Source organism: Caloenas nicobarica, chromosome 13, assembly GCF_036013445.1.
Source record: "Caloenas nicobarica isolate bCalNic1 chromosome 13, bCalNic1.hap1, whole genome shotgun sequence".
In the NCBI taxonomy this organism is placed as follows: Eukaryota; Metazoa; Chordata; class Aves; order Columbiformes; family Columbidae; genus Caloenas; species Caloenas nicobarica.
In genome coordinates this window covers 4,135,696-4,148,494 of record NC_088257.1, presented here as the reverse complement: position 1 = coordinate 4,148,494, position 12,799 = coordinate 4,135,696, and the positions used below count along the sequence as shown (strand labels likewise).

The window sequence follows — 12,799 nt, the reverse complement described above, 5'->3', positions numbered from 1 at the left end:
AAGCTCCTGGGGTCCCCAAGCGCCCCCATGGTCTCCAGCAACTGGAGGCCACCCCTGTTCCCCTATGCCATGTCCCCAGGGGTGTGGGATGGAGCCTGGTGGTTGTTCACCAGCCCGGCTCAGCAGAGTGGACTGTCCCCACTGAAGCCCCTCCTGCCCCAGGGGCTGGTCCCCAGGAGGGATTTGGGGTGGCTGGTGGGAGCCATCAGCCCCAGGCGCTGGTTCTCCCGTGTGTGTCCACAGGCTCGCCGTCAGGATGGCATGGCGCTCGCTGATGCTGCTCCCCTTCCTCCTGACAGCAGGTGAGGACTTTGCTCAGCAGCTGGAGTGGGTGGGCAGGTGTTGGAAGTGCTTTCAGTCCCCAGCACTTGTTCCAAACTCCTGAGGGCAGCTGGGATCCCCAGAACGGTTGCCCAACCTTTTGGCACCTTGGAGCCCCAAGGGCAACCTTGCTGCCCCTGGGCACGGCAGAGGAGGCTGGGCAGCGGGATGGCACCCAGCGTGGGTGCTGCAGCTGGAGGTCAAGTGTGCTCTGGAGATGGGAGGTGTGGGATGAGCAGGAGGAAGGTGGGGGGTGGTGAGTTCCCCTGCCTGCCCTGGAGACCCAAACCACAGCTGGGAGCTGGGGCTGGAGCTATGTAGGTGCTGCTGGGTGTGGGGTGCGGGGTGCAGGCAGAGCCCAGCGCAGGGGTGCTCCTCAACACCTTCTCCTTGTAGTTTCAGGCAACACAGCCCCCTTCTTCAACATGACCCTCGTCTACGTGCCCGAGGACCTGGAGCTGGGTGAGTGGGGCAGCCTCGGAGAGGCCCCAAGGTGCAGCAGGAGGGTCTGGGGGGTCCTCTGGCATGGGCTGATGCCACCTGTGTCCCCAGGCCACCAGGCTTTCCAGCTGACGGCTATTGACCTGGATGGGGACCCACTCACCTATGGCATCAGTGGGGCGGAGTCCTTCTACTTCTCTGTCGATGCCCAGACAGGCAATGTGACGCTGAAGAACTACCTGGACCGTGAGGTGAGGGCACGGACTGGGCAGATGTCCCTGCCCAAGCTGGGGTTCTGGGGTGACAAAAGGCAGAGCAGTGAATCCTGTGGGGGAGCTGCTCACAGGGGTACTGTGGGTCAGTCCCTGGCCCCAAAGCGCTGACCAAGACCTGCCTTGTGTCCCCCCCAGGCCCAGGCCAAGCTCACCATCACCGTCACGGTGTCTGACGGGAAGAATGAAGCCGTGAGTGCCGGGGCACGGCTGGGTGGCTGCAGCGGGGATGGGGATGGGGATGGGAGGGGAGCAGGGGCTCAGCGGGACCGTGGATGAGGCTGGGTCGGGAAGGAGGCTGGAGGGGGCTTTGCCTGGGGGCGGGTGATACTGGCTGGCTGTGGGACGCTAGAGCTGCACCCAGCTCTGCTGGGCACCATCTCCCACACTCACCCTGTGCCCTCCCTGACACCCGGTAGGTCTCCAAAAAGCTCACAGTCATCGTGGAGGACCGTAATGACAATGCCCCAGTCTTCCAGCATCTGCCATATGAAGCCATCATCCCCGAGGTACCTTCCCAGGACCTGCCAGCCCATGCGGGCAGCAGGGCAGGGGCACTGGGTGGCTCCCGTGGCATGGGTGTGCCAGCAGTGGGACAACGGTGTGCCAAGAACCGGGTGACCCCACACCTGCGTGTGCGGTGACGGTGTTCCTGGGCGTGAGGTGGCGGCGCTGCTTGCAGGGGGGACCCGGGAGCACGCGGTGCTGGGGCAGTTCCCAGCGGGTGCCTCTGCTCCAGTCCAGGGCGCGGGCGCGTGGCTGGGACTCTGCCCTTGTGATGAGTTTCTGATCAGGGAGTGCCTGGGCTGGGATGAGGTTGGATCGGGGTGCAGACAGGGTGTGGGACTGCGTCCAACCCTGCTCTGGCAGCCCCAGGGCTGGGGCACAACCCCTGCTCCCAGGGAGCCCCAGGCGGGGGTCAGGGAGGGATCTGGCCTCTGCTCAGCCTGAGCAAGGGCAGCAGCTCATCCCTGCATGGCTGATGGCACTGGGCAGCCCCTGGAGCCCTGTGGGGCCAGAGCACCCCAGAGCAGGGCTGGCAGGGGCTCATCCCAGCACCACCTGTGCTGCTTTCCTGGGTGATGCCACCAACACCCTTCTGTGCACCCAGGACACACAACCCAACAGCATCATCTACACCGTGTTTGCCAATGACAGCGACACCGGGAACGCCTCCAAAGTCAGCTACAGCATCGAGGAGGTGAGTACGGGGCTGAGTCCTGACATCCCGGGCACTGCCATGGCTGGGGGTCAGTGTGCTGGGGGGCAGGTGGCTGGAAGGACGCTGGGGGCCCCATGACCTGCTGGCTGGAGAGCAGCAGTGCATCGCAGAGAAGAGCACGCCATACCCAAAACCTGCCCCTGAGCCACCTCTGTGGAGCAGAGGTGGTGGGAGACCCGGCCAGGGACAGCCCCATTGCTTTGGGGAAGCAGGGGGCTGGCTCTGCACCCACTGGGCAATGGGTGCAAGGTGCTGAACAGCTGCAAGCTGGGGACAAGCCAGGTGGCAGGGGGTCCCTACAGCCAGTGGGCTAAGCCTGGTAGAAGAATGAGGGTTGAGCCCCCATCTCTTACTGGGGGACCTCTGCTCCCTGCCTTGGTGACATAGGGTGATGTCCCCCACCCAGGTGATCCCAGACAGTGCAAAGAATCGCTGGCTCTTCTACATCCTGCCCAACGGGAGCGTGGTGCTCAATGGCTCACTGGACTATGCCAACAACACCTTCTACCAGCTCAAGATCATTGCCAAGGTGGGGGCCAGCTGGCCAGGGGGTGCAGGGCTGCCAGGTAAGGGTACCACAGGACTAACGGGTGCTCTGCTTCCCAGGACGGTGGGGGGTTGCTGCACAACGTGTTGACCTTCCAGCAGAGCTCGGCCTACCTGTCCCTGACCATCCGCGATGTGCCCAACCTAGACCCACGGTTCCTCAACGAGCCCTACTCCGGCTCCGTGCCCGAGAACTGCGCCCTGGTAAGGAGCTCGTCATTCCCAGAGACGTGTCCCTACCCCGGCCCTCCCAAGGCGGCTGTGATGCCCCAAAGTGTCTGAGCCACTGGACATGGGGGCAGCTGGAGGTGCCAGGGTTCCTGCCCTGATGGCCGTGTCCCCACAGGGCACCACTGTGCTGACTGTCACCGCCATGGACAGAGACACGGGAGTGAATGATGAAATCTCCTACAGCATCACCAGTGAGTGCTGGGACAGGGTGGGATGGGCAGAGGGATGTTCAGGTAGCAAGCGGCACGACAGAGCCTGGTTCTGGGCTGGCAGGCACCGCAGCCTGTCCTGCTGGCAGAGGCCTGCGTTCCCCAGTGGCTGCAGCCGGTTCCTGCTGTCCTCTTGCCCTAGGTGACAGCGTCCCCTTTGCTATCAATGCCACGACGGGCACCATCACTGTGAGTGGGCCCCTGGACCGTGAGCAGCTGCCAAGCGAGGAGGTGCTGCTGGAAGTCATGGTGAGCAGGAGGCAGCAAGGGGAGCCCCATCCTCTTCCTCTCCGCGGGCTCATCTGACCCTCTCTCTCCTCCTGCCCAGGCACGTGAGAAGCACCTGGACATCCACGACAGGGTGGCCCAGGCCAGCACCCTGGTGACAGTCGTGGTAACTGATGTCAATGACAACAAGCCCCAGTTCTACCACTGCTCCCTCTCCAACTGCAACTTCTCCACCGATGCCCAGAACAGCTTCAGGGGCAGCATCATAGAGCACTCCTCCTCCAGACTGCCCGTATCCAATCTCAGCATCGTCGCCCATGACCCAGACAAGGTGGGAGCCTGTCCTGGGAAACCAGGCCAGGGTGCAGATGTCTGTCCTTGCTGTACCACCCACCCTTACTCCTGCATGTCTCTCCCGAGCAGGGTGTCAACAGCAATTATGAGCTGTACCTGCAGGGTCCAAGTGCCAGCGCCTTCACTGTCTCCCCCACAAAGATCACGGGCACAGGAGAGGTCCAGCTGCTGGTGCAAGACCCATCCGCTGTGGACTACGAAATAAGCCACGTCATGGTGGTGCAGGTGGGACCTATAGGGCTGCCTCGCCATGGGGACAGTCCCTGCTCCCTGCATATGCCAGGACACAGGGCACACACAGCTCTTCTCCTGCAGGGCTCCAGAGCTAAAGCAGAACATGGCTCTGCCCTGGCAGCTTGTTTGGTGCAGGAGAGCTGGGCTGGAGTGGGACAGGTCTCTTTCTCGTGTTTGGGGAACCATGAGAGTCACTGTCCCTTCTCCATCCTGCAGATCGTTGCAAATGACACGGGGAACCCCGCAGACTGCTGCTCCACAGCCACCGTGACCATCGATCTCATTGACAGCAATGACCACACCCCTGAGTTCCCCCAGAGCACCTACAACCTGAGTGTGATGGAAAACAGCCCTGATGGCACTGTCATTGCCCCAAACATTACGGTCAGGCACAGGCCAGGGAGCAGAAACAGTTTACAGCCCCCAAGAAGGGCCTGGGCACCCCTGGCACTGCTGGCACAGCTTGCCTTGAGGGCACTGGTCTTCCTGTGCACATGAAAAGGAGACAGTGCCAGCAGGCACACAGGCTGTGGGACCCCGTGCCCATCAGGGCTGCGTTTTTGGGGTGCTCACTGCCAGCGGTTGATGCCCCAGACTCATCACTGCTCTGGGAGCTGAGGTGGATTGACCAGATGCTTCCCCCTCTCTTCTAGGCTTATGATCCAGACAGCGGTGTCCTGGGCCAGATCACCTACCAGCTGCTCCCGGAGAGCATGTATGTAGGGGCACGGTCAGCCGCAACCAGGGCATCGTTCTGGCAAGGGGGGCTCCAGGCCAGACCCCGGTGACGGCTCCATGTGTGTTGTAGCCGTGAAATCTTCATGGTGAATGCCACAACCGGGGCAGTGCTGGTGCGGGACGGGAGCTTGCTGGACCGGGAGACACGCTCCATCTACTACGCCAACCTCCAGGCCAAGGATGGGGGCAACCTGGTGGGCATCACTGTGCTGGAGATCACCGTGCTGGATGACAACGACATGACACCCATCGTCATTGGCTCCTACTTCATCTCAGTGGAAGAGGGGCAGAACGTCAGCACGCAGATCCAGGTATGCACTGACAGACATAGAGGGGACAATGCGGGGCTGTTAGAGAGGAGCCGGGACTGTCCCCAAGGGGCTGGACAGCCCTGTTCCAGCCCATGACCTTTACAGGCCATTGACAACGACGAGCCTGGCAACCCCAACAGCGAGCTGGGCTTCAGGATCTTGCCAGGACCATTCAGCAACAACTTCACCATCAATGCGACCACAGGTGAGATGCACAGCAAGGAGCCGCTGGACCGCGAGGCCTTGGAAGATGAGCGGGGGCAGATGGTGGTGACAGTGGAGGTGTATGACCACGGCGTGCCACAGCTCAGTACTTTGGTGAACGTCACCATCACTGTGGGGGTGAGCCCTGGGCAGAAGCGGGGATGTGCTGGGACAAGCAGGGGTTGGAGCTGGGATGTAAGGGCGGGGGGGGTTGTGAGATCCCTGGCTGTGGCAGGGGCACCGTGTCCCCAGGCCTTCTGTGCGGGCAGAGGAAATAGCTGATGCAGGGAGGCAGGACAGGGCTTGTGTGCCTCCCGTGGGCAGGCAGGCATCCACACTCCTGTCCCCAGCCTGCCATGAGGGACCTTGTTTCCTGGAGCAGCTACAGCCATGGACTTTATCTTCTACAGGACGTGAACGACAATGCACCTGTGTTCCTCAACCAGTCCTATGAGTTCTCAGTCCTTGAAGACTCTCCAGGTAGAAGCTGCGTGGCTAGGCTTGTGTGATGAGCAGTGGCCCAGAGTCAATGCCCACTGGCCACTGAGTGTCCGTCTCCACCTTCAGGGTCCTTCGTGGGTGAGGTGGAGGCCACAGATGCTGACCGGACACAGATCAATTCCCGCATTTCCTTCCAACTTCAGAGGGGCACTGGCTCCAGCAACTTCTTGATCCGTTCATCCTACCTGATGCCAGGGCACTACAGTGGGCAGCTGTCCGTGGACCCTGATGTGTCCCTAGACTATGACAGCCTGCAGGAGAAGTTCTTCTCCTTGGTGGTGCTGGCAGAGAACACGGCCGCAGACAACGTGGGGGACACTGCCAACGTCTCAGTGGTGGTCCACATCCTAGATGTCAATGATGAGCCCCCCACCATCCTGCCGGCCTCACTGCAGGACGTGCACGTGAGCGAGAACGGCACGCAGCAGGGTCTGGTCTGCACGCTGGTCGCCTCCGACCCCGACACCAACCACTCGCTGGTCTTCGAGGAGCTGGCGGTCGCCTGCTTCAAGGGGGCGAGCAGCGCTGGGGATGTGTGCCAGGACTGGTTTGTACTGGCACCCAACGGCTCGGTGCTGGTGAACAGCTCGGACATTGACTATGAGCTGTGTGACGAGGTGGTGCTCACACTGCGGGCTGAAGACCTGTACACCGAGAAGGGCAACCGCTACAGCCAGAACGGTACGGCAGCCACTGCCCGCTCCTGCCACCACCACTGGGCAGGGTGGGCGGTGGGACCTGCCTGTGCTGCCCCCCAGGAGGAGCTGCGGGTAGCAGAGCAGGAGCTGGGCAGTTTGGTGATGGAGGGAGGGTGTCCCCAGCTCTTTTGGCCCCTGCCACGGGGATCTGAGCCTGCTGGGAGGATGGGGCTCCCACAGGAGGCAGAGAAGGGTGCTACAGGGCTGCTCTGTTGGTGACCGGAGCTCTGCTTTTGGGGCATTTGCAGAAGCCCTGAGGATTCTCATCACCGATGTGAACGACAACACGCCAGTCTTCCAGCCCATCTCGGAGACCTTTGGTGAGCAGCTGGGGCTGGTGCACCCTGTGGGCTCCTCCCTGCACCCACACGTGCTCTGTCACCACCCCAGCAATGGGGACTTTCGCCCAGCCAGGGCAGGGCTGTGTGAGGTGCAGGGCCAGGCTGGGGTGACTCGGTGCTTTCCATGAAGGCTGCAGGGCCAAGGGCTGTGCGGGGGGACGCTCAGAGCTTTGCTGAGCCTGGGGGCTGTGTGGCCATGGGGTCTGCAGCAGGTCTGGCTGCACACCAGCATGACCGCGCTGTCCGCCTCTCTGTCCTCGGCAGTGGTTGTCCCCGAAATCTCTCCTGTGGACCTGCAAGTGGCTACCGTGACGGTGAGGAGCTGTGCGTGTGCGTCTATCAGTGTGTGGAGCCAGGCTCACCCATCCCTGCCATGGGAAAGTGGTGGCCCTTGCCATCCGTGCTCCTGCCACGCTTTTCCCACAGGCCACGGACGCTGACTCGGGGCCGAGGGGAGCCATCACCTTCTCCATCGCCAGCGTGGTGCTCGTGCAGGACAACGGGGTCAGCCGGCCCTTCGAGAACCTCTTCAAGGTGGTGACAACGGCCAAGGACAACAGCTACGTTGGGAGCATCCAGTGAGGCCATGGGTCTGGGCCGGAGCGGGGGAACGTGGCTCGGCTCCTGCCTGCTGCCAGGCAGAGGTGTGGGCAGGGCCGCTGCAGACTGGCAAGGGGACAAAGCCATCCTGGGTCCTGCCCCGGGTTTGGTGGCAGGGTGGAGTTTGGAGGATTGTTGTGCCCTCCTGCGGGGCTGTTGATGTCCCTGTCCTCGCAGGGTGGCCAGCAACCTTGATGGCTCGCTGAAGGGGCAATACCAGGTGACGGTGGAGGCTCGGGATGGCGAGGAACCAGTGCACATGGCACAGACTGTGCTGACCGTGAGTGTCACCCCTGTCCCCCCGTCCAGGGACACGCTGCGCCCTGCCCAGCCCCGCTCACCCCTGCTCTGCCCGCACAGATATTCACAGTGGATCAGAGCTACCGTGTTCGCCTTCAGTTTGTGACAACAGTGGATGAAGTCCAGAGTAACTTGGAAAATATCAAAGTGTAAGGGGTGTCGGGCTGGGGCGGGGGGTGCCTGGCTGTGCAGCAGGGGACATGAGCACACAGACCAGCACCCGCTGACCATGTCTCTGAGCTTCAGACTGTGAAGGGGACAGGGGCAGGCAGGCCCCACTGGAGCTGAGGGCTACAGGGGGTCCAGCTGCTTCCCGTACCCGTGAGCGGAGCAGCAGGACACCCGGCCCAGCCTCACGCCGTCCCTCCTGTTCCTAGGGCCCTGACCAGCGCCACCAAGGCAGGGGTCTACGTGGTGGGCATCCAGGGCTTGGAGAGCACCCGCGCCTCCCAGTGAGTGGGCCCTGCAGGCGGTGGGGAAGGGGACATGGTGGTGGCATCGGGGGAAGGAGGTCACCCTGGGGCAGGGCACTGTACCCCACACCCCGCTCACCCTGCATCTTTGATCCCGCAGGGTGGAAGCCAAGTCGGTGATGGAGGCATACTTCGTCTACAGCAATGGCACTGCCCTGGAGGTCAACCAGCTGAGCGTGTGCGTGCCGGGGTGGGGGGGACACACTGGCACCATCGCACACCCGGTCCAGCCCTGCCGCTCACGTCTCTGCTTTCCTTGGCAGGCTCATCCAGTCCGACCCGCTGATCCTGGCCGAGCTGGTGAAGCTGGGGCTGGCCGTCATCGTGAGTGGGGCTGGGCAAGGGGCACGGGGAGATGGCACCAGCCCTGTGTGGGGCTGGGGCTTGGGGGGGATTCGCAGGCTGGGGCTGTGCCCTCACCTCTGCTCTGCACCAGGGCCCCGGGGAGGTGGTCACGCCCACCAGGGAGACGGAGCTGATCGCCATCATTGCAGGGCTGGCAGCGTTCCTGCTCGTCTTCATCCTCATCATGACTCTGGTCTTGGTTCTCACCACCAGGAGGTAGTGCACTGCCCACACACCCTCCTGCCCCCCATCCTCACTGGCACCCCCAGACCCATCCCCACCCTCCGTCCCGCTCCTGCCCACCCCATCCCATGGCTCAGCTCCCCCCCGCCCCTCTCATTCACCCCATCTCTGCGCTTTGCAGCTACAAGAGGAAGCTGAGTGCGATGAAGGCCCTGAAGGTGGCCACGACGCTCAGCCCTGCCACAGTGCAGCAGGGAGCCGGCATTCCCGGGACCAACCAGTACAATGCAGAGGGGTGAGTGGGGGCTCCCTGCAGCAGGAGGGGACAGCCCAGGCACGTCCCCACACCAGGGGCTGCCAGGCTCACTGTCACAGCCCTCCTGTCTGGGGGACACGGCTGCCATGGGCTGAACCAGGGGACAGTCACTCACCTGTCACCCATCTCTGGCCAGGGCCAACCCTATGCTGAACCTCTCGCTTGATCCCTCCCACGACCTGGGCTTCCACGAGGACTCCCTCTCTGTGGCCAGGTGAGCTCTGCAGGCAGGTCCTGAAAGCCATGGGGCCATCAGGCTTCGTCCTCGTTAGCCTGGGCCCCCTTCTACCCCCCACCCTCCACTCTCCACAGCATGAATTCCCTGGATGAAAACACAGTAAATGCACCTGAGGACAAGAACCTCAAGACCAAGGTGAGTGTGCAAAGAGCTGCTGGTACCCAGTAGGGAGTCCTGCAACTGCACCCCACATCTCCTCCTCTCTGCTGTGCTCTCTGGGCTCCTGCACCCCTCGTGTCCCTTCATCTCCATCTCCTTGACAGCCCCCAGTTCCTGGGGGACAGGGGTGTCCCTGTCCCTCATCTTGGTCCCCATCCCCTTTGACCGCGGTCTCCTCCTGCAGCAGGGCAATATGCAGCTGACAGGCCCCAGCGACGAGGAAGTGCTGGTGGCCGCCCTGAACCAGAAGGAGCCCACCAAAATGGCATACATCAACACCACCTTCACCACCACGGACTTGTGAGCAGGGAGCAGCGGGGCCAGAGCAGGACTCAGGCAGCTGCTTTGGTGATGTTGTGTTCAGAGGATGGCAATAAACCTGTCCCACAGGGGTCATGGCGTCCTGTTGGTATCAGCCCATCTGTCTGGGGTGCTCATCCAGCTTGCGGTCAATCTCTCCTGGCATGAGGTGCTGGTTTCGGGCCAGGCAGGCATCAGAGGGGAGGTGAGTGTCACCACAGGGCTTGGCCTGGCTTCTTGTCCCTGGGACCCTTCCCTGGGCTGCCCCACTGTCCCTGCTCAGCCCCAGGGGAGGGAGGTGCAGGCAGCCCCGCGCAGAGGTTTGTGCAAGGTTTTATTACCCAACATCCACATTGACAGGTTGGTCCTCCCACCCCCTTCCTCCCCACAACCCCCCAAAAAAGAAAGAGGAGAAAAAAGAAGAAAGTAGGTGATGCAGCTGCAGTGCTGGGGTGCCGCAGCTCAGCAGCGCGGGGCTGGAGGTGGGGGACAGCATGGGGCAGAGTGATGCCCCAGGGCTCCTGGCCTTCCCTGCATGGCCATGGCACCGCTCCTGCAGCCCACGGCACGGGGAAGAGCCAGCTCCCGGTGAGCGCCACAGCACAGAGCGGGCACTGGCTGCGGGCTGGCGCTTCAGCGAGTCCTTCGCAGCCCTCCCCAGGGCAAGAGACAGCCACACCAAGCCAAAACAAGCCCAGGATGTACCACAGCGGTTTGGGAGGGTAAGACTTGCCTCTTCAAGAGGGGAAGCAGCTGCACTAGTGCCCCCAGCACCTCCAGCCCTCCTGCATCTCTGCCCAGAGGGGATGGTGCAGCTCCCCAAGCACCCCGTTTGCAGCCTCCTGCCCATCAGGAGCTGGCACAGACCTGGGCCCACCCTTGCTGTGGCACTTGTGGGGCCGGTCCTCTGCATGGGGCCAGGACCCACATCTCAGCGGGATGCCATGGTGCTGCTGGCCACAGGGATGCTCAGCCCCTCCTGCACACCAATCCTTCACAGCCAATGCTCTCCAGCCCGGTGGGGTGCAGGCAATGTAGGAAAAGTGTTTGAGAAGAGGGTCACAGTTCCACAGGCCACTGGGGATGTGCACGCCTGAAAGTGTCTCTTAAAAAGCTCCAAAAATGCAAACACGGTTCAGTAAAAGCCCCCCTCCCCCCTGCCCTGTAAAACCCCAGCTGTAAAAAGTGGCAGCGCTTTGCAGCTGGCGCAGCCCCAGCTGCTGTGGAGGAGAGCAGCCAGCGGGGCTGGAGGGACCTGCGCGGGAGGCTGGATGGCAGGTCAGGCTTCATCTCCACCGCCAGCACTGCGAGGATGTGCCCTGGGCTCTGATGGCCACCCCCAGGCAGGTCCCCAGGTAGGGTGGGCTGGAGGCTGTGGGGACAGACTTCCCAGGTGCCTCCAGCCAGTGATGATGGGGACAAGCGGCTCTCCACCACAGGCGTCGTTGGCCAGTCTCTCCCATTTGAGAGCTGTGCCAGTGCCCTGCGTGGCCATGTCGCCCCAGCTCCAGGGCACCCATGGCAGTGAGGCAGAGGGGACAGGGCTGTGGTGGGCTGGGCTGAACGCCCCCACCCTGGGCAGCCACAGGGACCCACGTGTGCACAGCGTGGGCTGGTCGGAGCATGGCCGAACGCTGGGCTGGTGAAGTGGTGGCACCGTGATGCACCAGCATCCCTCCAGCACGGGGAGCGACGCTACTGCCCAGAGCATGAGCCAGGACAGAGCTCAGAGGAGCCAGGAGCAACTTGCCCATGGCCACCCTGAGCCATCACCAGACCTATGCCATGGGCAGGAGGTGCCCCAGGAGCAGCCACCTCCGGCTGGAAGGAGCCATGTGCTTCTTCATGCTAAAAAAAGCCACCAAGCACAGAGACACGGCACCAGCCTCATGCCCTGGGACATCTCCATGGGGCCAGGCTGGTGGGGGGACCTCAGGCTGGCAAGGGGACCCCCAGCAAAGGAGACGCCTTGTGCCCGCATGCAGTGCTCCACCACCATCCAGCCCAGCCCCAGGAGCCCTGCACACCTGCAGCGGGTGTCTCGGGATGCCACAGCAGGGACCCCTCCCCGTGGCACCCCTACCCCGCCAGCGCAGGCAGTGGCTCACTCCATGGCGGGGCCGGCGCGGGAGCAGCACCGTGGCCGCCGGACGTTTTGCAGCAGAGCCCGAAAGACGCTGGGCTGCCCCTTGGCTTCCCCTTTGCGGGGGGCTCCCTTGACGGAGCCGGTGCGGGTGCTCTGCGGGGTCATGACCACCTGCCGCCCATGCTCCTCGATCTGCTTCTCCAGGTGCTTCTGGATGGCCATGCCCAGCACCTCCACCTCCATGGAGGCCCCGTAGACCTCCCACGTCATCCCCTTCTCATCCCAGCTCACCTCCCGGATGGGCTCTGGAGCCTCCTCTGCCACCGTCCCCTTCACGTGCACCTCTGGGTACGAGGCCTGCGGGGACTTGGCCACCGGTGTCATGGGCCCAGTGGCCACTGAGCGGGTCTCCACGGGCATGGACACCTGCATCTCTGCATCCTTCTTGGAGGGCTCCAGGCGTGGGGGGGCAGCGGAGCCCATCTCTCTCTTGGGGAAGGTGAAAGCAGCAGCCCCACCGGGGGGGCTCATGGGGCTCAAGGCCACTGATACCAGGGACGCTCGGTTGTCCACTTGCGTCCCCATGTCCTGTGTCCCAGCATCCTGTGGTGGGGTCACCTCAAAGGAGTAGGACTCACAGAGCAGCTTGGCTGTCCGGGGCTGCTGGCTGCTCCCGGCATCCACATCCCGGGCTGGGCTCCCCTCGGCTCTGCGCTGACCCAGGGCAGCAGAGCTCGGCCCTGCCTCGCTTCGGCCCCCGCTCCCTGCAGTGCTGGCACCAGGGGGGTCCGCTGTGCCCCCCCGGGAGTGCTTGGGATCCTCACCATCCCTCAGCTTGGGCACAGCGCCTGGGGACGTCCCCATGCCACCCTGGGGCTGCTCCTGGCTTAGCAGCTCATCTCCTTCGGCACCCGCGACAGGCTCCACAAACGCCACGTGTTTGGCAGG

The 12,799-nt window shown here is 63.2% G+C and overlaps 1 protein-coding gene across 1 annotated transcript; it reads left to right on the top strand.

The window, feature by feature from the left end:
• Positions 1-256: 256 nt before the first annotated feature.
• Positions 257-9,769, top strand: CDHR2 (cadherin related family member 2). Its single transcript, XM_065644223.1, has 31 exons — positions 257-302; positions 718-783; positions 874-1,013; positions 1,173-1,226; positions 1,454-1,543; positions 2,146-2,235; positions 2,663-2,785; positions 2,863-3,006; positions 3,149-3,224; positions 3,385-3,491; positions 3,571-3,801; positions 3,894-4,049; positions 4,275-4,442; positions 4,712-4,773; positions 4,867-5,107; positions 5,213-5,449; positions 5,722-5,791; positions 5,879-6,493; positions 6,759-6,830; positions 7,116-7,165; positions 7,278-7,429; positions 7,629-7,731; positions 7,812-7,900; positions 8,129-8,203; positions 8,325-8,402; positions 8,488-8,548; positions 8,661-8,785; positions 8,934-9,047; positions 9,205-9,282; positions 9,381-9,441; positions 9,650-9,769. The coding sequence occupies exons 1-31, from the start codon at positions 257-259 to the stop codon at positions 9,767-9,769; spliced, it is 3,894 nt and encodes a 1,297-aa protein (XP_065500295.1).
• Positions 9,770-12,799: the final 3,030 nt, after the last annotated feature.